Raw genomic sequence first — 26150 nt, 5'->3', positions numbered from 1 at the left:
TGCCCTTAAATGATGAATACAACTTTTGAGAGAATCAGTAACTTTCAGTGCTTTCCTCTTGGCTACATGAATAACTTCAGGGAAACCTCTGGCCTTTCTTTTTGGTGAATTGCTGTATTGTGGGTGTTCCAGACACTCCACAATCTTTGCTTGGTATATTCTTAGCAAAGAAAACTTAACTCTGAATCCATAGAAACTGAATAAATCAGTTTTCAAAAATCATCCTGATTGCTCAATTCAATGTTCAACAATTGTTAAAAAGTCTATAATTTCGACCTGGCAATGAAGACTCACGGTCTGAGCCTGATTGAGGTTAAAGGATTCATCTAATTTTGGGGATCCCAGGCTTACTTACTCTTGTCTAATGATGGCACTCTCTCCTAGGCATTCACAGACCTCCAGGCACATAGCCTTCAAATAAATACCCGAGACTTGGTTTAGAACTCAAGGATGATTTATCTTCCCCATTCTAAGGACATTTTACTATACATAACTATGCCTTTTCCTCTTCCTCCTCCTCTTCCTCCCTGTCTTCCTCCTCTTCTTCACTCTGAATCTCTCATTATTTACCTATCTGGGATTGTACTTGGTTGGTCAATCCAGTTCTGCTTCCTGAAATATCTCAGTCATTTTGAGCCTAGTCACAAATCTTTGGCTCTGCTAGTTACTTCATTGTCCATTTCTGTGTTTTCTGCTTTTCTTCTTAAAACTTGACTTCATTGCTGGATGAAGAACATTTTCCTGTCTTTCAGCATCAAGTGAATTGCCATCATGGAAAAGGAGGCCAACCACGTCACTGCTCCTGTCACTGTGTAGGCAAGACCTAAGAAAAGGTTACTGCCTCCACTCCATGTCAAGGTGGAAAGAACAACTGATTTTTCTCCTCTAAACCTGGTTACTGGAAAATCTAAGACAAGAAGACCTGTTAAGGATTATTTCAACACTTCTCAGCTCTACCACTGTATATCCTAAATATATTAGGCTGAACCATATAAAATTGTTGTGTTTGTAGGTTTAGAAAAATGGCTGAATATTTAACTTCATGTTATCTAATCTTTACCAATGTTGTATCTTGCTGGAATGAAATTAAGCAAAAACAAGCCTTCCCTCTACATAGTTGTAATCTATAAAAGAGATTCTGACACAAATAGATCAGACTGACTTATAGACAACTAAAAAAATGGACAAATATATTTAATTTCCTTTGGCAGACCCAAGGAAATGAAAAGAATACAGATGTGCTTTACAGCAAACCTAAATTTTTGTTTGTGAATCAGGAGACCCAGGGTAGGCAAAAGTCCTTCATAACTAAGGTTTCAATTCCTACCTTGTAGAAAATTCTTCAACATTAGTGAAGAATAAAAATAATGAGATAGATGGCAAAACATCTTTGGTGGGAAAGCTAAAGGTGGTGCATTCATTTGGGTTTTGAAAAGGCAAACATCCCTCATTGCTGAGGAGAATATGTTTGAAGTGGGTTTGCTATCGTTAGCATTTTAATGATGTCATTTTGATTATGCATGTGGCCTGAGGTTTTTAAACATCTGGTGCCTTTTGTAAACCAAACTAATAAACAAATAAAGGCTTCTCATAGCAACGGCACAGGACTGCAGCATTTCCCAGCAAAGCTCTTAAAAGGCCTCAAATCACTTGGCAACATGCGATTTAAAGGCACAAGGAAACTGGTTAGGAAACAAGTTCTCTCTCTCTTTCTTTTCCATCAAAATCCCTCACTGTCACCAGGTCCCTGCATGCCACCTTGACCCAGCAGCGTGTGTTCTCTTCCTTCAGTTCCATTAAGAAGGTCTTTTTCTCAGACACAGAACATCTTTTCCCCCTTAGGAGTGGTATAGGTGTCTGCTGCAGCTCTGATTTAGTCCTTCTCCTTGCATGGCAGCAAGGCCGTGAGGCAGGCTGGGTACTACTCACACCAGGGCTCTGCTCTGGAGGTGCAAGTATAGGGTTGAAGCTCAGGGTCCAGGTTCTGCCAGCAAGATTTAGACTCAAGAGTCATCAGCATTAAAATAGGACTGTGAATGAAGTCACTCAAGGAGAGCTTAACTCCAGAGGAGAAACAGAGTGTCTCCTCTGTTTGGAACATGGAGTCCCTTATGTCTCCCTCAACTCGAAACTCCCGGGCATGCATGGTAAGGACAGCAGTACACGATGGGTTTCTTTCTTCCTGTTTTGTGACTGCAACTCTAACTGCTTTACTGATAAGGGAGTCGTGGACAAAGTTGGGATCAGAAGGTCTAATTTGGGAGACTACTGTCAAGCAACTTTCAATCTCAAATTTGGGGGGGTGGTGTGGCTTGCTGAAATTCTATTAAAAAGGTAATATTCTATGGTTTACTCTTAGCTCTGTATGTGTAAGGCTGCATAAGAGAAACAGGTCTGTGGCTTTCATTTTTATTTAGGAAGAAAATGAAGGAACTGAAGGCAAACCATACTCATCAGTGAACAAAAAGGAGGCAACAAGCTGAGAAGCAGAGAGGGTGTCACATCAGTGGTGCATCTCTGACTGAGGAGTGTCTCCCCCTACCTCCCCACCCCCTTGCTGCGTCAGAATGGAGATGTCCCACACTCTAGGATAGAAAAGAAAACATGGAGTGGGGAACTAGAGCTCATACAGTCATTCACTTCTTCTAAACGATTTCTCATTCAAGCTCCCCGAGATGTAAAGAAACTAAGGCGGTAGACGGTGTTGGGGTAAGATCCTCTGGCCTGCTGGGAGTCCCATGAACAACTCTTACTCAGTAGCCCTGAGATTGTTATAAATAAATAATTTTTTTTAAAGATAGTGTTTGGCTCTCATTTTGAAGTTAAATCTTTTTGTCTTTAAGTCAAGAGTTACATTTTTACTTTTGAATTAAGTGAAAACATTCAGAATCCCACATTAAAGCCTCCTAACTTGGACCTTATGTCCTTAACCAAGGCCCTGACTCCTACCAGCTGGCTCGGTATCAAAGAGGGAAGAACACAGCATCTTCAGAGCAGAACTTATAGCACACATCACATGGGTTGGGTGGACTGCACCTGCATCTTGAGTCCAGGGCTCCCTTGGTCTATACTTTTGTTTAGATTAAAAGGTTCTACAGTGTCTCTCAGTTTTCATTATTTTTAGCATATATTCTAAATTTACTGCTTACCAAATCACTCTCTCTCATTTCCCTGGTCTTCTACCTCATCCCATCCTTCTCTGTTACACATCTCTAGGTCCACTGTATTTAATCTTTTGGGGGAATAGAAATAGTCCTTCCTTATTTACCCATCTCTACTTACCTGATACTGCTATTAACTGTTATTCCTAAAAAAAATTTTTTTTAAAAGTACATATTTGATTATATATAAAGTGGAGACAAACAGTTCTATGGTGACAAGTGACAGTACTACCAATAAGAGAACTATATATTTCTTCTTTGTATACACAGATTAGATTGTAAAATAGAAAAGTACAAAATGGAATAATTCAACAACTAGTACCTAGACAGATGCTGATTTTTCTTGATCCTCAGGAAGAAGAGTGGTATAAAAGGATACTATATGTAATGTTAAAACTATAGTTACCAGCAGGCAAGCCTTCAGTAAAGTACTGTATTCGATTGAGTCGACGGTACAGTTTTTTGAAAGTGGGAAAGGCAGCTGCCCGCATCCACACAATGAAGTCATCGTTGAGGAAGCCATTGTTTTCTGGATCCTCTTTATCCAGCTCATAGACAGGCTTCGCCCAGGATGGGGGCTTTGTGGTCCCTATGGGAAGAAATCATTGACATGTTTGACAGAAATCATCTACACCCTTCAGTTTTCCTTAGAATAGAGAGAATGAAATAGTTTTGCTTTCTTGAGAAAAGAGAAGTAATAATTAAGACTTTAAAAAAAGTGTGTATGTATAAGCTACCTAAGTATGCAAACTTTAAAAAATAATGGATTATAAAAACTCTAAGGAAATGTAGGGGAAATAGTGATGATTTGTCATAGGGTTAAAATAGAACAGAATATCAAATTATATGTATATTATGTGTTCAACTACATTAAATGCATATAAAGCACTGAAAAAATAGACCAAAAGGATAATAGTGGTTATATTCAGGGATAGCATCACAGGGACTGTCTTCATTTTCTTTAGCTTCACTAGCAATTTAAAGACAGGAAATTAAAACAAGTTTTAGATGAAATGATATGATCATTTCATCTAAAACTTGTTTTAATTTTAATTTTAGATGAATTTAATTTAGATGAATTTAATTTAGATGAATTTAAATTTAAATTAAATTTAAATTTAATTTTAATTTTAGATGAATAATTTTAATTTTAATTTTAATTTTAGATGAAATGATCATATCATTTCATCTAAAACTTGGGTAACAGGTAAAGAAAAAAAATGACAACAATTGATGATGCAGTGGAACTAGGAACTCTTGCTCAGAGCAGATAAATGTGCAGACTGAAAACATCACTGGCAATCTAGGAATATGCATCAAAAATTTCAAAATATTTTGCATATATTTTGGCCTAGAAATTCTACTTCTAGAAATTTATTCTAAGGAAATAATCATGTGTGTGCATGAAGACTATGTTAAATAGATATTTTCTGCTGCAACGTGCTTAGAGCACGTTACTCCTTAGAAGTAAGGAGGAGGAACTGACAAAGAGAAGGCAGAGAACAAAGGTGTTATGAGCCTGTTTTTCTTTTTTTCCAAAGATTTTATTTATTTATTTGACAGAAAGAGGGAGATCACAAGTAGGCAGAGAGGCAGGCAGAGACTGAGGGGGAAGCAGGCTCCCTGCCAAGCAGAAAGCCCAACGTGGGGCTCGATCCCAGGACCCTGAGACCATGACCTGAGCCGAAGGCAGTGGCTTAACCCACTGAACCACCCAGGTGCCCCAATTACGAGCCTGTTCTAAAGCCAGGAGGCCTAGTAGATTTGGGTGTTGTAGGACTGTTGGAAGCACAGGATGGAAGGCCAGTGCCAGGAAATGAGTCTGTTGAGTTTACTCTCGTTCTCATACTTCCCACTTTAGCATGGTGGGCTTGTCTGTCTCTTCCACTATACAGCATGCTCCTCACTATAGTGTCCTTTTTTCACTGGCATTTAGTCTAGTGCCTGGCACAGTGCAGGCATTCAACAAATGCTTGCTAAAGGAAAGAGTGATTCCAATGAAAGTTGACAGAAGATAATAAAATCCATATTGAATTTTAAAGAACTAGTCAATAAGAGAAAATTGCTTAATGAACTTTTTCATTCTAGAAAATTGGTTCTAGTAATTGCAGAATCCAAATGCAAAAGAGGAAACCACTCTTTCTCAACTCGATTGACTAAACTATTTTCTTTTAAAAGAAACCCGTCCCGCTTTCTAAGCATGGTACTTGTAAAAGCAAGTGCTGAGTTTGGTTCTATTAATCTGCTGAAGTATGTTTGTACACTTAAACTTCCTCTGGAAAAAATTCCTTTGCTTAAGAAACTTCCTCTGCAAATATTGTGGAGCTCACCTATTTTGGCCCTTCCCAAAATTTCAATCATTGTTGCTAGAAGAATTTTGATGAAAACTGAAATTGCCTCTGGTACCTCCACCGTGGACCTCACCCTCTCATGAGCTCATGTCCCAAGATAACATGTCCTATAAGAAACTGACATCTTCATCACCCATTTTGTTAAAAATGTAAGTTTAAGCATGCTTTTCCTTACCAACCCCTGATCCCAGTTCATCCCATTTCCAGAGAGTATGAGAAGTGTGATCTAAGAGGCACCAACTTTCTTCCTTTTCCAAGTTGGGTCATTTGTATTTACCCATTTACTCAACAACAAGCATTTCTGGATTGGTCGCTACGTATCAAGCACCAGGGATACAAAACTTCCTAATTTCCTCAAGGAATTCACAGGCTGAAGTGGGATGACAAGTATTCAAATAGATAATTACAGGATAATGTGGTAACTCTTACAGTAAAGGTAAAAACGAAGTGTAGCTGGAGATGACAGAACACCAAAGACTCTTTGTGTTGTAGGCCTGAGGTTATGTGGCAAGACAAAACAAGCGAATGTTGCCAAGTTCCTTTCAAAAACTAGGGATTCAATCATAGGTACAGTGACCAGACTTGCCAGTTGTCTAAGATAGTCCCAGCATATGTCTTTTGTCTGCTATCCCACCTGACTTAGCATTTATCCCAAACAAATAATGTACATATAATTTCATCCTTCCACCTTCCAGCCATGGTCTTGGCTAATAATGTGTGAAATACCCATGTGCAGTGAATGGAATGCTTACTTTAACATGTGATTAATGAAAGATAACCAGAGATCCTTTCAATCAAAACTTAGTATATTCCTGTGACGCCTCCTAGCTCTTTGACACTCCAACTAGTTAGGTCATGGCCTCTGTGTTGACCCATGAGATACATGAAGCTGCCAGCCTACAACTCAGTGGGATCAGTGAGAAACGTGGGAAATTATAGGTTATGTTATACACAAATGACATAGTGTGGGAGATAGATGCTGAATGTCTTGCTGGGTGTACGTTTGAACCCTGTTGCAACTGTGGTTTTATCATTTATTATATGGTACAAATGTATGACTATTTCATTGTTTGGTATCAGTTTTTATTAGGTAGGAAGTCCTTTTAGCTGTAAAGAGCTAAAAAATAAAACATGTATGTTTAATGTAAAATTAAGTACAGTTTCTTGAGAAAGTTGATGAATGTGAAACTTGCAGTGCTGGTTGACAATTACCACACAAAGGAACCATTGTGATGTCAATGACCAACTGAAAATTAAAAGACATAACTCTCCTGAAGAACATCAACATCTACCCCAGAGGTTTGTGGTTATCTTTAGGAGTATATCCAAAGACAATGCTTTGCCTCAGGTAGCTACAGAAGATCCATTTCTTTGTCATTATGTGAGCATGACTTTTCATTTAGATCAATTGAGCTTCCCTTTAGTTTTTTTTTTTTTTTTGGTGGGGGGCGCTAAACAAAGGAAAGCTTTAATGTGTTGCCTCCATTTGTTCTTTAGTATAAAAAGAACTTTGTGCACAATTAAATGAGGCCAGTTTCACATCAGTGTCTTCAAATGCTTCAAAATAGAAAAATCAGTTAATTATAATAATGGTTTGAATTTGGGGCACCTGGGTGGCTCAGTGGGTTAAAGCCTCTGCCTTCGGCTCAGGTCATGATCCCAGGGTCCTGGGATCGAGCCCCGCATCGGGCTCTCTGTTCAGCAGGGAGCTTGCTTCCCTTCCTCTCTCTGCCTGCCTCTCTGCCTACTTGTGGTCTCTGTCTGTCAAATAAATAAATAAATAAAATTTAAAAAAAAAAAAAAAAAAAAAAAAATAATGGTTTGAATTTTTTTGGTGTGACTTTTCATGCAATCACAGCAAAGCTTTTTGATACTCAATCTTGAAAGATTAAAAATTCTAACATTATAATAAATATTGCTATAAATTCAGCTAAAAAATGAAAAATCAAGTATAAGTTTTTGGTTTTGCAGTGACAGCATAAACACAAATTTGGTGGAGCACAACATCAGAATAAAAATAATGTTGTTAATAAATCGAGAAATGTACAGATCAATGTACTTTAAATTGGTTGTGGTAGATACATAATTTGTCACTATATCCAAACAAGCTATAGTATTTTCCTAATCAAAAGAAGAGCTGAGGTTGTGCAAATTAAATATTTTTGTATATTCATAGTTAGAGAAACTGAACTGTAAAATTTTTACAATAATATGGATATTTTTTCCTGTTTTGTCAAAGATTATTTGACCATAGAGTTGAGGGTCCATATCTGGGCTCTCTACTCTGTTCCACTGGTCCATGTGTCTGTTTTTATGCCAGTACCATGCTGTCTTGGTGATCACAGCTTTGTAGTAAAGCTTGAAATCAGGTAACGTGATGCCACCAGTTTTATTTTTGTTTTTCAACATTTCCTTAGCAATTCGGGGTCTCTTCTGATTCCATACAAATTTTAGTATTATTTGCTCCAGCTCTTTGAAAAATACTGGTGGAATTTTGATTGGAATGGCATTAAAAGTACAGATTGCTCTGGGCAGTATAGACATTTTAACGATGTTTATTCTTCCCATCCAAGAGCATGGAATGGTCTTCCATCTTTTTGTGTCTTCTTCAATTTCTTTTAGGAGTGTTCTGTAGTTCCTCGAGTACAGATCTTTAACCTCTTTGGTTAGGTTTATTCCGAGGTATCTTATGGTTTTTGGTGCTATAGTAAATGGAATCGATTCTCTAATTTGTCTTTCTGTATTTTCATTGTTAGTGTATAAGAAAGCCACTGATTTCTGGACATTGACTTTGTATCCTGCTACATTACTGAATTGCTGTATGAGTTCTAGTAGTTTGGAGGTGGAGTCTTTCGGGTTTTCCATATAAAGAATCATGTCATCTGCAAAGAGAGAGAGTTTGACTTCTTCCTTGCCAATATCCAGTGGAAAAAAGACAGTCTCTTCAATAAATGGTGCTGGGAAAACTGGACAGCTATATGTAGAAGAATGAAACTTGACCATTCTCTTACACCGTACACAAAGATAAACTCGAAATGGATAAAAGACCTCAACGTGAGACAGGAATCCATCAGAATCCTCGAGGAGAACATAGGGAGTAACCTCTTTGATATCAGCCACAGCAACTTCTTTCAAGATATGTCTCCAAAGGCGAAGGAAACAAAGGCAAAGATGAACTTCTGGGACTTCATCAAGATAAAAAGCTTCTGCACAGCAAAAGAAACAGTCATCAAAACAAAGAGGCAACCCACGGAATGGGAGAAGATATTTGCAAATGACAGTACAGATAAAAGGTTGATATCCAGGATCTATAAAGAACTCCTCAAACTCAACACACACAAAACAGATAATCATATTAAAAAATGGGCAGAAGATATGAACAGACACTTCTCCAAGGAAGACATACAAATGGCTACCAGACACATGAAAAAATGTTCATCATCACTAGCCATCAGGGAGATTCAAATCAAAACCACATTGAGATACCACCTTACACCAGTTAGAATGGCCAAAATTAGCAAGACAGGAAACAACGTGTGTTGGAGAGGATGTGGAGAAAGGGGAACCCTCTTACACTGTTGGTGGGAATGCAAACTGGTGCAGCCACTTTGGAGAACAGTGCGGAGATTCCTCAGGAAATTAAAAATAGATCTTCCCTATGACCCTGCAATTGCACTGCTGGGTATTTACCCCAAAGATACAGATGTAGTGAAAAGAAGGGCCATCTGTACCCCAATGTTTATAGCAGCAATGGCCACGGTCGCCAAACTGTGGAAAGAACCAAGATGCCCTTCAACGGATGAATGGATAAGGAAGATGTGGTCCATATACACTATGGAGTATTATGCCTCCATCAGAAAGGACGAATACCCAACTTTTGTAGCAACATGGACAGGACTGGAAGAGATTATGCTGAGTGAAATAAGTCAAACAGAGAAAGTCAAGTATCATATGGTTTCACTTATTGGTGGAGCATAACAAATAATATAGAGGACAAGGGTAGATGGAGAGGAGAAGGGAGTTGAGGGAAATTGGAAGGGGAGGTGAACCATGAGAGACTATGGACTCTGAAAAACAGCCTGAGGGTTTTGAAGGGGCGGGGTGGGAGGGTGGGGGAACCAGGTGGTGGGTATTAGGGAGGGCACAGATTGCATGGAGCACTGGGTGTGGTGAAAAAACAATGAATACTGTTACGCTGAAAATAAATAAAAAATTGGAGAAAAAAAAACAATAATATGGATGATAATTAAAAAAAACACTTCAGGATGGTAGTATATGTGGTCTGTCTTTGCTATGCATCATCAACCAGAATTTTAGAAATGCTTGAGCCTTTGAAGAACTAGTTTGTATATGAAATGATGTGTCCTATAATGATCTTAAATTTTTTTGGTAAATGAGCCTCTAACTTTGGGTTGAATTTTAGTCAAAGTAATTTAAAGATTTTAAATGAAGTATCCAAAATATGGAATGCCAAAAAACTTAGTTTTTGATTTAGTGAATTGTAATTATTGAAAGACAATCTTGCAAACAAGAAGATATTAAAATTTACCCCCATGAAAACAAGGGAATAACTGAACATATTATATAACGAGAGTTCAAAATGTGGACCAATTTTTTAATTCTACAATTGTACTTTACAATATTTCAATTTAGGTAAAAACTCTTTTGATGGAGCTCCTATTTTTAACTGGATTAAATTTTTTCTTTAGGGTGCCTGGGTGGCTCATTTGGTTAAGTGCCTGCCTTTGGCTCAGCTCCTAGGGTCCTGGGATTGAGTCCACATCAGGGTCCCTGCTCAGTTGGGAGTCGTCTTCTCCCTCTCCCTCTGCCCCTCACCCTTGCTCATGCTCTCTCGCTTTCTCTCGCTCAGTCTCTCTCAAATAAATAAATAAAATCTTCAAAAATTTTTCTCTACCAGAATGAAATGATATAAAGAAGGTTTAAGATTTTATAGCATCTAAATTTAGGAATACACTTAGAAAGATAAGAGATAGAAAAAAAAGTGAGGTAAAAAGACAGTGCTATGAAAATATTTAGGTTTTAGTACTAGCATATTTCAATATAAAAAAATGAAAATGAAAATATCCTCCATTAGTGAAATTGGCTATGAGCATAATAGGTACCTCAGCACCTATAGCTACCTTCTCAGTTAAGAAAAAAATTAGGGTTAAAAGAGAAGAATCAATTAAAGGGGCCAACAGTATCAAATTGATTAACCATAAAGTTTAACTTCAAAAAAGACTGCAGATAATTCTGTAAAATAATTAAAAATTAATTTAATTTTAAAAATTAAAAATATTTTAATAAAAATTTAATAAAATATTTTTTAAAATAATAAAAAGAATAAATTCATTAGAAAAATACAGGGGCATATAATGAAGACAGATATGGCGAAGAAATAATTATAATATTTAATTATTCTGCTTATGTTATCTTTTAATGTTTAAATAATAAAGTAATAAATAATAATAATAAATAATAAATAATATTTAATTATTCTGCTTATGTTATCTTTTAATGTTTAAATAATAAAGTAGTTTTTTTAGTTGGCTTAGTATACACAGATATGTTATTTTAATTTTTGAAATAGTTGCCTTTTAAAGTAGTTTGTAATGGAATTATTTTATAGGTCCACCAATATAGTAATGTCAATTTACTGATTAATAAATTCAAATTTAAAATAAATATATAACTTCAGTTTTCCTAGTACCCCCTTTTCACTCTCAAAAGTGCACAAGCTTAGACAACAAATTACATGGTCACCCTAATTATAAATTAAGCAACAAGTTTCTTAAAACATTGCTTTTTTCCTAATGTCAACTGAAAGGAACCAGGGTACCCATCATTTCATGTTTCTGATAGGTACATGATGGAGATGTCCACAGGGAGGGAAAGTCAGAGCAAAGGGGAAGTCAGCAAAAAAAGTAAAGAAGGAGGTATCTTAAACATTTCCTCACACATAAAAAAGTTTCGATAAAGAGGAAAGAATATTTAGCTAATATATGGGTCTTACCTGCAAATGCGATAGAAAGATTTTTGGATCTTGGATTCTGAAACTTGACATACTTATCTGTCCACCATGTAATTCCACTTCTTAGCATTGGGACTTCAATAGGTATAGAGGAATTCAGGTTGTAGGAAAGAATAATGGTATCTGTAAGGAAATTAAAAATTGTGCTAGAGATACAAGCAAGCATTTTTGCTCCACTTCAAAGTACAAAATCCGACACAGCTGAAAAGTAAACTAGGGTTTTAGCAGACTCTCAACATGCCTACATGTAATAGATGTTGGAATTAGAAAACTATTCTCTTTCTTGCCAAGGCCCCAATTATTGGAAAATACTCTAAAGCTCCATTTAGCTCATGTTCCCTAACTACTTCAAATCTCCAGTAAGGGAGAAGTTATTTGCAAATGAAATACGGTAAGTCAGTGGATAGTGTATACACAATTTCTTTTCTTTTCTTTTTTCTTTTTTTGAAATGGTACTCAGTTGCAGAGGTGATCTTCTGGACATTTAGGTTATTATATGCTTATGAAAAGGCACACCATGGAGACAGGAAAAGTCACCTACCATTGAATATGCTGTTGGCAATAGCACCACAAGGAGCGATGGGAGTCCCATCGTGGGACTTGCTAAATGGAGCACAGGTTCCAACATCCTGGAAGCAAGATGATACAGTAAAAAGAAATGCTTTGATAAACTCTTAGAATGTTAAAAGTGAGAACACTGGCAATGTAAATTAACCCACACTAATTTATTGACACATAACAAGATTGTGGACTGCTACCTGTTTTTCCCAGATTTCTGGCTCATGTAGACTGGGAAATTTTTGAGTTTTGGAGGTTGTGTGTGTGTGTGTGTGTGTGTGTGTGTGTATGTATGTGTGTGTGTGTGTGTGTGGTATATATTTTTTTCCTTATTAACAATATATACCATACCAAATACGTCTGCAGGAAGGAACTTACTTTGTGGGCTCAGCTAAATATCACACTAAGGCTACACCCAGAATATATTATTAAACCTTTTTTTATTGAAGTGTAATTCATATTCTGAAAATGATTCAAATTATAGTGAGTCTACATACTAGATGACTTATCACAGGGGATCCATCCACCTAACTATCACAATAGATTTTTAAAAGAGTGGTGGCCAAAAAAATCATGTGATTATCACTTTCATATAATAATTTCAGTATGGAAAAGGTTTTCTTCTATGTTTTTTTGTTTTGTTTTGTTTTTTGTTTGTTTTTGCTAGCATGCTGAGTATCATTTCTCAAGACTAAAAGTTTATACTTCTAGGAGTGAAAGGGTATTTAATTAAACCAAAGGCTTTTAATCAATCAAGTAGAGCTTGATTTCCTTAACCTTGGGTGGAGTGAAGTCCCGAATTACAGGAAGGACAATGGTAGATATACAGGGAACTGGACTGAGACCAGCCACTCAAGGTTACTATCAAAATGGCTGATGCATGAAAGGATAACCATTTAATTAGACAAGATTCGTATTACTGTTTGGAAGAGGGAAACTACTCCTCTCATTAGCAGATATATAGAATACCCAGCCCATTCATTTTATGCAAAAATGAAATGAACACTCTGTTTTATAAAGCTTTAGCTTTTTAGTTTATTTTTTGATAACCTCTTTTAGACTTAAAGACCCACCAGGTGTTTTTTTTTTTTTTTTTTTAAGTATTTACCAAATTAACTAAAGCCTTACCTTTAAGTCTGTACCCACCAGTTGGCTATTACTTCTGGATAGAATATATCGATAGAGATTCTGATAGAAGCCATACAGTTTGTAGTACATATAAACATTACCCTGTAAAAGGAGAAAAGCAAGAAGAATTAACTGTAATATTAATAAACATGGACACAATTTTTAGAATAAAAAATACCACAGAAAGAACTGATAGGAACTGGAAGTTTCTTTATATCAAGCAGAAACCCAAGAAATTATTTTTAAAAAATCGGTGTTGGAAAATCCTTGTCTACACAGAATTATTAAAATCACCAAATAACTTATTTTCAATGTTTTTTAAGGGCTGCTGTGCTTCCACCATGAAAAAATTTTAAAACCAGGTTTTGTATTCTCAATATATAAAATTGATGCTACAGATACCATTATTTTCTAACAATACCAGGAAAAATGCTTTGCCCAGGGGTTGTGGTAGGCATCAAAGTCAATTATTTCAAACGAAATCCTTGAACATATTTGAGGTTGGAGCCATCCGGGTGCATGTTAAAGGCATGAGATAGCTCCTTGTAGTTTGGCTCTGGGGTCTTTGTCTTTTTATCCCCAGAATCTAGCACAGTACCTGGCACTTGCTCAAGAAATGGTGAACCATTTGTTATGGACCAAAAAAAAAAAAAAGAGGGACTAGAATAATTCGTGGATCTGAAAGAAAGGTGATTTTCACCTTGGCAATAAGTCACCTTGTTGCCATGAGAGATGGTCCGTTTCATCTATGCTACCCTATGAGGCTGTCTAGTCATAGGCTACCATCATGCTTACCTTTATGGTGATATACCAACATTCTCCAGGCAGACTTGATACAGATCTTACTAACAGCACATATAATGCAAATGGAAATGCCCAATGTGGCTGTTTATAATTAATATATGACCTACCTCCAAAATAATGAAGGCCTGCATCCAAAAAGATGAAGGCCTTTATTAAGTGCTCCCCATACGTTAGCTGTTATATTCAGTGCCAGAAATACAAATGTATTCTTTTATAATCTCTGGGGTCAATTGATTCGTGTATTCCATGAAAAACTGGGACTTTGGAAAGGCTTCTGGTCTCACCCTAAGGACATGTAAGAGGATGAGTATGGAAAATGTGAGCTGGTACTCAGGGCAGGCTGGAAATAAAGGCCATGGTAAGTGTGGCCATTTATAGAAAACAACAAAGGCTTAAGAACTTAGTCACTTGTAAGAGAAAAGTGTCTGGAACACCAAGAAGGGGAGATGTTGGATCATGACAAAGAGGCAGGCTGCAACATCATAAATAGAGACCATGGGTGTGAAGGCAAACAAACCAGGCATAGCGGGAATGACTGATTACATTTCCTCACCCAACAAGGAAACCTCTACTGCTGACCCATAACTACAGAAAATATGAAACCCACAGAGTGGAATTTACCGTACATTTTCTTGGAGGCTAAAAAGAGAATTTCACTTACCCAAAGTGATACATTCACATAAATGACAAAATAAACAGGCAGAGCACACTCACACCACACCAGGGACAGAAGTGTTTTAATAACCTTTTTTTCAGTGATTCCTTGTCCAAAATTTAGCTTAACAAGGCCTCCCAGAGCATCATCTTTTTTATTGGTCCTAGAGGCACAAGGCACTCTATGGTGTTTCTTCTCTTTAAATTCAGTGGCATTCTTGTGCAGGATTCCTAGTTTAAGGAAGTCTTGCGTGAACTCATTGCCTAGCGTGTGTGCTGTGTGCTAACTGGTGAACCGAAGGCTCTGCGGTTGCACTAACTAGTCTGGCTGGATTTTTATGAGAAAGTCTTTGCCTGAAAGGAATGGTTAGCAGCTGGTAACATTTATTTGACTTTAAGGTTTCAAAGTACACAGACAGATGGAAACTGAAGCCCTTAAGATTCGATCTTTTGGATTTTTTCTTTAAAAATGTAAGTACTCTGAGCTTCCAAGAAGGAATTGACTCTGTCACACCTTGATTTCAGACTTTTGACTTCCAGAACTGTGAGAGAATAGTTTTCTATTGTTTTTAGCATCCCCTGCTTTCTGGCCAAAATTAGGCAACACTAACTTTCTTTTTCAGTTGAAGTATAGTTGATACACAATGTTACATTAGCTTCAGGTGTACAACATAGTGATTTGACAAAGTCTAGACATTATGTTTTGCTAACCACAAGTGTAAGTACTGTCTACACGATCTAACACTAACTCAGTGTGGTGAGTTGAGGAAGGCAAGAAAGGGCATACCTATAAAAAACTAGAATTTTAACCTATAAGAAGACACACATAAAACCTCCCTCACTGCCTTTATGTAGATATTACTTAAAATCCTAGTACAACTCAGTAATTCCCTTATAGTTTATATCTGACTTACTCACAAAATTGCTTAGCCCTAGCCATAATCAATCTGGATGTATTCAGAATATTACCAATGCCAACATGCTTTCATTTGGGATCAAGAGAGAAATAAGAAAAGGTCACATAAAACCAAAGCTTCCTAGAACATAAAGCCATATAATTTAGCACTTTATCTTTCCTCTGTTCACTTACTCTTTCAACATTTTCTGAGCATCTACTACATAAATATACTGTATTATGCCCTGTGGAGGAAGCAGAGATTCATATATTCATTCAACAAACATTAATTGAGCACCTACCCTATGCTAGTCCTTGGCATAGGTGCTTGGGACACAATAGTGAGAGACGGACAATAAACAATACATATCATAGACTATTAATTTATTTGGCAAATTAGGAGGTGATACGTACTATGGAAAAATTGAAATCACAGCAAGTTAACAAGACTGGGAGTAGTACAAGAGTGGAGTGAATAGACAGTTTGCAGTGTGAAATAGGATTGCCACAGTAGGCCTTATTGAAGTGAAGGTTGGACCAAGCCCTGAAGGAGGTAGGGCAGTTGGCCAAGTGAATATCAGGTACAGGGGGCAAGGCAAGAGAACACATGACTAGTTGAATGAGTGAGGATTCCAGTGTGGTAGGAGTGGGGTTGGGGGAATAGAATGAAGGATTAGGTCAGAGAGGAAATAAGAAGCCAAATCATGCAAAGCCTTGAAGGGACTTAAGCTTTTTCACTAAATGGAAAGAGGAGACATTGCAGGGATTTTTTTAAAGTTTATTTATTTATTAGTAATCTAATTTCAGTGTGGGGCTTCAACCCATGACCCTGAGATCAGGAGTTGCATGCTCTTCCAACTGAGCCAGCTGGGGGCCCCCACTTCAGGGATTTTTGAGTAAAGGAATACCATATGACTCCGACTTTAAAAAGCTCACCCTGGGGGTGCCTGGGTGGCACAGTTGGTTGAGCAGCGGACTCTTGGTTTCTGCTCAGGTCGTGATCTCAGGGTCGTGAGACTGAGCCCTGTGTTGGGCTCTACGCTCAGTGCAGAATCTGCTTGAGAGTCTCTCTCCCTCTGCCTCTCCCTTCTCTTTCTCTCAAATAAATAAATAAATCTTAAAAAAGAAAAACTCACTCTGGTTGCTATGTTGAGACATGGATATAAGCAGGGAGACCTACGAGGAGGCTATTTCAGAAATCTAAGTGAGGGGTGAATATAGCCTATAGCTGGGTGGTAGTGCGAGAAGTGGGAGAAGTGGACAGACCCTGGATATATTTTGAAGGTAGAGCCAACAGGATGGATTGGATGTGAAGTGTGAAAGAATAAAAGGAATGACAATGACTACTAGACTTTTGGCCTGAGCACTGGAAGGATGGAGTTGTTTGTTTTTTTGTTTTTTTTTTTAAGACTTTATTTATTTGACAGAGAGAGAGACAGTGAGAGAGGGAACACAAGCAGGGGACACAGGAGAGGGAGAAGCAAGCTTCCCATGGAGCAGGGAGCGCAGTGATGCGGGGCTCAATCCCAGGACCCCAGGATCATGACCTGAGCTGAAAGCAGACGCTCAGTGACTGAGCCACCCAGGGGCCCCTAGAAGGATGGAGTTGTTTCCAACTGAGACCGAGAAGTCTTTGGATGGACTGGGTTTTTTGGTAGGGGCAGGGAGTGGTGCAGTGGATAAGGGGAGAAGTGGAAACCAGGAATTCAGGTTTGGAAATGCTGAGCTTCAGATATCTATTAGATATCCACATGATATTAGGAAGGCAGCTGAACATACAAGTATGGATTTGGAAGAGATGTTTAAGCTAGAGATATAAAATGGTGTTGGTAGTAGATGGCATCTAAAGTCTGGAGGTAGATGACATTTCCGAAAAAAAAAAGTGAGCATAGTTAGAGAGAAGAAGACTAAAGACTAGGACTAAGTGCTGCCTATCTCAACATAAGGAGTTTGGGGTAAACAGGAAGAAAAGGAAAGTAACCAAAGAAAGGCAGTTGGGGGCTAGGAGGAAAACCAAGACAGTATAGTATCTTGAAAGCTAAGAGAAGAAAGTATGTAGAGGATGAGGGAGTGATCACCTGTGTCCAGTGAGCGACAAGGCACTAAGGTCTGACTGCTGAAACCTGACTGAGTGGATTTGAGAGAGAGTGAGAAAAGAGGAACTACTGTCAAGATAGACAACTCATTTGAGATTTCCTGCTAATGAGAGGTAAGAAGTGGGCAAATAGCTGGCAGGGAAATTGGGAGAATAGAAGAGTGGTTTGAAGATAAGTTTGAAGATAAGTGAAATAATATGTCTGTATGCTGGGGATGATTGAATAGAAAGAAAAGCTGATGATATAGGAGAGGACAGAACTGCTGACTTAAGTCCTTATAAAGGCAAGGAAAGAAGGCATCTATGTACAGGTGGAGATAAGCCTGCAGATAGGAACAGGGATGGTTGACCTGGTAAAGGGAGGGTGGGGGGAAGGTTGAGCGTGTAGCACATGCACTTTCAAGTAGGTAGTTGTGGTGTAACATGTAAAGCATGGTCTCTATCCTCAGGGAGGTTCCTGTATAGAGGAAGTGAATCCACAGGATATTACTCTACAACTGATTATATTAAGTTCATCGGAAGAATGGAAACTGCTCCCAGGATATGAATGTGGGCAAACTGTTGCTGGAGAAAGGAGTGAAAAGGAGGCTCAAGGAATGCCTAGGGATGTTAGGGTTTTAACACAAGTGGCAGTGAGTGGGGAGACTTTCTAGGCAAAACAATAGCAGAAACAGAGAGAGTCGTATTGTGAGAAAGCAAGTTGGTCTGCTGGCTAGAGTACGAGGTCTCCTCCTTCCTCTATCTTTTTATGAAAAGGTAGCTGGCCCTCAGGTGGTTGAAGAGCAACCTGAAAGAGTGCTTTTTTGGGGGGGCGGGGAGGATGGTGAGCTTATTTTGCAAACAACAGCTGGTTTAAAGTAGGGGAAGCCAAAGGCAGGTAGGTAGCTCTGATACTGGACCAGGAGGCCCGAACTGAGGCAATGCCAAAGAAAACAAAGAGGACAGGGTGGTTGCAGAGATGGATTGAAGAACAGTGTCCACACATCAGAGGCTTAGATGAAAAAGGAGTTGGCAGGGTAAAGTCAGAGGAAAGTTTGGAGTCTTGGTGATGGGATCTTTACCAGCAAGGGAAGTAAGGAGGGTTTTCCAGGAGATGATGATGAGTCTCATTTGGGACCTGCTGAGTCTGAGGTGGAAGCAGGGTCTTGAGGTGGGAAGCTCAATGGGAATGCTCAGTGGGATGCTCAAGAGAGAGCCTGCCTATACTTAGATTCATCCCATGCAGAGTCATCTGAAAGGGAAAGAGGGGGATCGACCAAGTCAGGGAGGAGGACACTGTGGGGGGAGAGGTGTGGAGTCTAGAGACAGGACAGGATCTTTGAGGAGTTGAAGGGAATACAGTTTTTCATTTATTTGGTTGTCTTGACTACCAGGTAAAATTGTGGAGGCCCTGAAAAGGTGCCTCTGGGGTCCCCACTATAGGGACAGTAACTGAGGGATGACCCCAGCTGTCACTGCTCTGAAATCATCCTGTGTTTGCACCAAGGCCATGCTGTCTCTGGTGCTCTCAATGGCTGAGCACAGCAGGGATATGAGGCAGACTCCGTCAGGGATTCTCTGTTGGCCTTGCTGAAACTTCCTAAAGAATACATTGGAGTCTAAGACCTTTCTCCCTAACTTCCTCCCTTCCTTCTCCGCTTCCCATTTCTTCACAGGGTCAGAGCTGTGCTGTGATCTAACAGCTCTTCCAGCCTCCTCTGGCTCTCTCCCCACTTTCCCTCACAGGCAGTTCCCCCAATAAATCTCTTGCATGTCTAATCCTGTCTTGGCATCTGCTTCTCAGAGGACCTGGACTAACATAAGACTTTAATCAGCCCAAGGGCAGGGACTTCTTTTAATATTTCTTTCACATTTCTCACAGTGCCTGACAGCCAGGCCAAGAGTTGCCTTAGGGATTAGGCAATTGCAAATGTAGAATGACTTGAGGGGGTGGGGTAAGGGAGGATGGAGGAGAATCCCAGCAGGTGTGTGACCCCTGATACTAACCTTGTCCAAGTCACTTAACCTCTCAGCCCATTAATTTTCTCACTATAAAATGAGTGGTTAGGTTCAATGATCTCTATGGTCTCCTCTTGTGTTGACATTTGGAAGAGAATCTGATTGATATTAAGAATTATGTTACAAAGTGGGGTAGGTAAAGAGTCTGGAAACAGAAACAAAGAAGAATAACATTCCAAAATAAAAAAGTGGGGGGAGAGTCTTGCATGAACTCGACACTTTGTAAGGTCCCTCACCAGTACTCTGTTTCATTTTTTGTATTTTCAGTTTTGGAAAGCTCTTGGTCCACCAAGAGCTTTGAACTTACTGCCAAGTGTGAAATGGGAATAGATCAGTGTACAGCTAATTGAAGACTCTTGAATTTCACTTACCTGCATTGTCTCTGAAAGGTAAAAGGGAATAGAGCAGGTGCATTCTTTGTCAAAATTAGTGGCATCTTCTCGCAGTTTTGCACAATTTCCACAGATTTTTGTGTATTTAATCTGTCAGGCAGGGAAAAGAACAATTATTAATTAAAAATTACATGAGTTCATATTTTAAAAATATTTTTTTATTTTTAAATAAAAAGTTCATATTTTAAAAATCAAGTCCTGAGTCCACCTGTCTTCAAGCTCTGTTGTCAAGGGCGTGGACTCTGGGACATGAATGAAGGATAGTCCACTGCTGGGCACAAAGTGTTTCGGGAGATGCTTGGGAGGAGTGGGCCCTTCTACAGGCTTTCATTTTCAGACCTGGCAGTATTTTGCCACTGACCTGGAATTCAGTGTTTCTAGTGTATATTTATGCAACCTGTTGTGATGTACGCTTGTGTCTCTATCATAAAGAGGTGTCATTAGGAAAGTATTAGGCAATGACTCACAAGAACTGGGTCTACAGCCTGAGGCTAATCAGCTTTATGGGGAAGTCACTTCACCGTTTTTCCATTCTATTGTATGGAAAATATTTATACTAATGAATTTTTCTACATGACATCTAGAGGAAGTTATTAAAAAGGACCAAACACAGAAAAAGAAGGGCTTCCAAAATGTAGGGTTATTGATATATGTGGAATAATTCTGATTTTAAAATGTTGTCATATTCTGTTTTTTAAAAGTTAAATTCTGTTTAAAATAGTATCGTGGACTCGTTAGAAAAGGGTGGTGTGTTCCAAATGAGCAAATCCCATGAGCTCTGGCTAAGAGCCTCAGTTATGTAAAGATATAGCTGGAAGGAGCTTAAGGAAGGAAGGCTCACAGAGGCTGTGCACTTCCCTTCTGCTCCTTCCTCACTGTGTTGAAGAATAATTAGATTATGGGAATGGGGAAGAGCAGGAAAGCAAGGGAGTGGCCTTCTCCTTGGTAAACTGCCAATGGGATGTAGGATTCTTTGGGAGGCAATACTAACAAGAAAGATAGCATTTTTTTAATCCTTGCAAACCACTGGGAGTTTTGAAGCCAAAGAGCCAAAGTGTTAGTACTACATTAAAGATTAACCAAAAGGCTACTTAGTTGTACTTAGATCCTTATATTTACTTGTCATTATTTTATATATGTATGCATGCATGTATGTATGTGTTTTTAAGTCATTCTTTAAAAACACAACAAGGCTTGAGCTATTATTTTGGAAAATATTGATGTGCTGTGTGTGAAACTGTATTCTAAATTTTAAAAAGCTTTAAAGAATAGGGCTGTACCATAACTGACAGCACACTGAACTGTGACTGAGGAAACTAGGGTTCAGTTCAGTCAATCTTTGACTTTGATTTAAATATTTAATCTCAGGGCCCACATTTTATTGATCAGCATCATTTTGTCTAGCAATTAATTGATCTGTGAGCTTGCTGTCGTAGTATTCATTCTACCCCATGGATTCTTGTTGGATTTCTATTAATGCAGAATTAGGATAAAAATGTGTTTCATGAGCAAATGATCTATGAGTAGATGATACCTAAGGTTTTTTTTGTTTTGTTTTGTTTTTTAAAAAGATTTTATTTATTTATTTATTTATTTATCTACCTATTTGACAGAGAGAGAGAGAGTGAGAGCAGGAACACAAGCAGAAGGAGTGTAAGAGGAAGAAGCAGGCTTCCCACATAGCAGGGAGCTCCATGTGGGGCTCGATCCCAGGGATTACCACCCCAGCCAAAGGCAGACGCTTAATGACTGAGCCACCCAGTCACCCCTCTAAGGTGTTTTCTAGTTCTAAGTTTTATGTGGTAGCCAAACTACAGAACCAGCCCAAGTGTCCATAGACTGATGCATGGATAAAGAAGAGGTGAGATATAAATATAATGGAATATTACTCAGCCATCAAAAAAGAATGACATCTTGCCATTTGCAATGGTGTGGATAGAGCTCGAGAGTATTTCTTAAAAATTTTATGTATTTATTTATTTATTCATAAAGAGTGAGAGTGGGGGGAGGGGCAGAGGAAGAGGGATGGAGAATCTCAAGCATCTCTACTGAGCTCAGAGCCTGATGCAGGGCTTGATCTCACACACCTGTGATTATGACCTGAGTGGAAATCAAGAGTCAGACACTTAAGTGACTGAGCCACTCAGGCACCCCTGGAGCTAGAGAGTATTATACTAAATGAGCTATGTCAGTTAGAGAAAGACAAATACCATATGATTTCACTCATAAGTGGAATTTAAGGAACAAAGCAAATGTGCAAAGGAAAAAAAAAAAAAACAAAAAAACAGACTCCTAACTATTAAGAAACTGGTGGTTACCAGAGGGGAGAAGGGCAGAGGGATGGGTGAAATAGGTGACTAAAGATGGAAAAAATAATAAAATCAATAAAAATTTATGAGGAAAACATATCTATGATCTACTCTCTTGAATGACTTTGTGAACCTATAGCTCTAAAATGACAGGAAAGATCACAATCTGCTTGCTCCTCATAGAAATTTGGAGAGGCAGGAACAATCATTCTTGCTCAAAGGGAACTGGAATAAAGTCACTTCCTTCTTATAGCCCAAGGCTAAGTGAGAAGAGGAAAACCACTTAGAACTCTTCTACTAGGTCTGTGCTTGATCACACTGGCCTGAGGTATGCACTTCATCTTATCACCCAGTATAATGAAATATATCCAAGTGCAAAAGAGGATCTCACTATCACAGTGGTTTCTGGTTTTCTTGTATAAAAGCAACATGTCCTATCCTAAGTGACTAGGAAAAAGGTCAATTGGAAAATATCCTTAACATGATAAAAATCATTCTGTGGAAAGCTGTTTGCAGAGTGGCTAGTGAACTGTGGAGTGAGGTTCCCTTTAGATGCACGAGGTGACATCATTTAGCAATGGCTGCCTCTTAATGAAGGCTGCACTTCACAGTGAGTAAGGGTGGATAATCAGAAGGGAAGAAGCAAGGGAAGGGGGGAGGGAAATCAGAAAGAAAGGTGTTGGTGAAGAAGAAAATAGAAAAAGTAAATGGGATGAGCTCTTTGTGGAAAAGGCAAGTTTAATTTTCTCTTGCCATTTTTCATCTACTATTTGGTGGACACTGGTCATTTAAATCTCACACTGAAGGACTCAAAAGGACCTAGGGGCATTTAATTCCTGGGGAGATAAACTGCTGAGAGTTGGTAGCAGAAAATATAAGTGGAAAGGCATTAGAGCAGTGTGGTTTGGTAAGAGGAGTGGGACATGACATGGTGTTTTCCTCTTTAAAGCCCTGTTTGCCCTGATCCATTCTTCCACTAAGTTTGCGCCTATTATGTACTGGGCAGTGTGCAAGGAAGGGGTTGTGGATGCGGTGAACAAGGCAGCCATGGCTGAGCTCTCTGCTCTTACCACACACGGCCTTAACTACTCTATCATTAGCTCACTGAGGGCAGGAACCAACTCTTACTTATCTTATTTGTGTGCAAACTCTCAGTCTCCAGCAGAATTTAGTTAATATTTCTAAGTATCCTTAAGAGGCCAGAGAGATTTGGGTTCTTGGCTTTCCTAGATTAAAATAATGATCTCAGAGGGAGTTCATTTGCAAAGGGAAAGACACAACGCTTGAAAGTGGGACAAAATTGAAGACCTCTTTGTCTCTACTTCTTTATTCATATGATTCACAGGCATCTGGCAGTCATTTGACCCTGCCTCTCCTTCTCCTACCTCTATCAATCCTTGGTCATTTCTCCAGCCAGCTTAAAAAGCTTCTGGGTTTGCCAGGCTCCTGTAAATGATCGGCTGAGCAGACCAGCGTGAAAGTGAGTGTCCTTAAGAGGGAGTAGGGATGAATAAAGCCAACACACAGACTGCCACCATCTGCACTGGTTAACTGAAAAAGGGATGTTCTAGTCTCACTGGCCTGAGACACAGCCCCCTATTGAGGGGCCGTGTTCTCAAACTGATCACTCATTTATAGTCCCAAAGCTGAAAATTCTTAGAATCTACATTAACAATGTAAGATGGGACAAACCTCTATTTCCTTGATACTCTTTGCAGACAATATAAGAATGATGCCGACACCAAGGCAGAATACTCCTGTTGCAAAAAAGCCAGAGAGGACTCCAGTGGCTGTGAGCTGTAGCCGGTAGGCAGGCAATTGCTGCTGCTTCAGGGCAGAGTTGTCTGGCAATCGGGACTGACTTTCCTCAGATGTCCTCTTCATTTTGGTCCTGCAGGTGACTGAGGTATACACTTTCCAGGCATTTATAACATTATTACACATAGTGATACTGCATAATGCTAATACTAAATGAAGAATTATATGAAATTTCCTTTTAGTTGCATCTACTTCCCAGAATTATTCCTTAAATGAACCTGATATTCAGCAGGATATAACACAGCTCTCTTCAATCAGCCATTGGTATATTTTACTTTAGGCTCAAAAAGCGTGTGCTAAATGCCATGCCCAGGAGGAATAGTCCCCAGCAGGGTCTGCACAGACCAACATCCAGTGACATTGGGAAGCAGTTATAATGGGCTATTTCTGGGATGTGGTGACTAATTCAAGGCAAGCCCTTCCTGAAGGGGGAGCATGGATTTATCTTTGAGAACTTGCCTAAAGCCTTGGAGATTAATAAAAAAAAAGTTAGGGCTATCAGCTTTTTTCCAAATGTGGCTGCTTCTAACATAAATATAAACTAAGTTGGAAGAATGCTCTCAGATTACAGCTAACTTTGCTACTTGTGATAATGAGGAAGAGGGAAGCAAACCGGGATTGTGGAACACAGATGTCTAATCTCAGCAGCTGCCAATTTTTTCATCCATAAGAAAGACTCCAGTAGAAAGTGTACATTAAAAACATCTCCTCCTAAACCTTTTCCAAGTATGTGCTTTAGAGTAGCTCAAATGAGGCAAGAGAAAGGAAGAGGAAGATAGATACTCAATTAAAAGTTCAGTATTGCAATATGGTATTATTAATTTGATTTGGGGTTTTTCTCATTTATCAGAAATCCCTTAACATTTCATTGGGCTGTTAATAATTACTTTCTTTTCTTTAAAATGTATTTAAGGTACAAATTTAGGATAAAAAAAAAGGCATCTTCCTAACCTTCCTTTTTTATTAATATTAGGCAGAGAAGCCATGCTGGATTATTTTTATTTTTATTTCATTTTATTTTTTTTAAGGGGAGGCAGAAAGAGAGGGAGAGAGAGGATCTTAAGCAGGTTCCACACGAAGCATGGAGCCTGATGCTGGGCTTAATATCATAACCCTGAGATCATGACCTGAACCAAAATCAAATCAGACGCTTAACTGGCTGAGTCACCCAGGTACCCTTGGACTATTTTTATATTAAAGAAGGCAACAACTTTGGCAGGTGTACCTAGTTTAAAAGAATACAAAATAAATGCAAAAACTCACACTAGATGGAATCCAATTCAGAGTTGAAACTTTCCACTTGCAAAACTGAGAAAAGCAAATGCCGGGGGAAATTTTCAGCACATCACTTGAATCTGGCTTGGAGGCGGTGGCAAGTATGGCTGCTGGTATCAGCCTTGTGTGAGAAGATGGCAGTGAACACTTCTAATTCACATCTATTTGTTTTAATAAACACACACGGACAAGAACTTGGGTTTAAAAGGCAGCAACAGCTTACAAGATTAGATTATATATGCATGGTTGGCCTACAAAATAATCAGGTACGTTTGCCACTTAGGAATTTGGTCCAACATTGGGTGGGATTATACTACATAGATAACACCTAGCAAAAGGGTCATTACAGTAACAAATCTGTAAGAACACGATTTCTGAAGCTTTTTATAAAACAACAAAACCAAACTAACCCAAATCTCAAAGTAGGAGAAACTTCATGTAGTATATTAGTCAGGGTTCTCCAGAGAGACAAAACTAATTGGAGGTATGTAAAGAGATTTTATTAGAAGGAATTGGCTCACGTCGTTATGGAGGAGGCTGGCAAGTCCAAAATCTGCCAAGCTGATGTCTTGATTTGAGTCTAATGGCCAAAAGGTGCTGTAAAATCAGGAAGAGCTGAGGTCCCAGTTTGAAGGCTATCACTAGGAAGAGCCAATGTTTCAGTTGGAATCAGAATTCTCT

At 38.7% G+C, this 26150-nt stretch overlaps 1 protein-coding gene across 1 annotated transcript; it reads right to left on the bottom strand.

Annotated features, from left to right (window-relative positions):
* Positions 1-716: 716 nt before the first annotated feature.
* On the bottom strand, positions 717-24260 carry LOC308358884 (cell cycle control protein 50C-like; the record flags this gene model as incomplete). Its single annotated transcript, XM_080829383.1, has 7 exons — positions 717-907; positions 3541-3750; positions 11526-11666; positions 12085-12172; positions 13230-13331; positions 20047-20157; positions 24069-24260. The coding sequence occupies 7 exons, from the start codon at positions 24258-24260 to the stop codon at positions 717-719; spliced, it is 1035 nt and encodes a 344-aa protein (XP_080685509.1).
* Positions 24261-26150: the final 1890 nt, after the last annotated feature.

Source organism: Martes martes, assembly GCF_963455335.1.
Source record: "Martes martes genome assembly, chromosome: 1".
NCBI classification, from domain to species: domain Eukaryota; kingdom Metazoa; phylum Chordata; class Mammalia; order Carnivora; family Mustelidae; genus Martes; species Martes martes.
The sequence above is the reverse complement of the archived record's forward strand: the minus strand, read 5'-3'. Positions and strand labels throughout refer to the sequence as shown.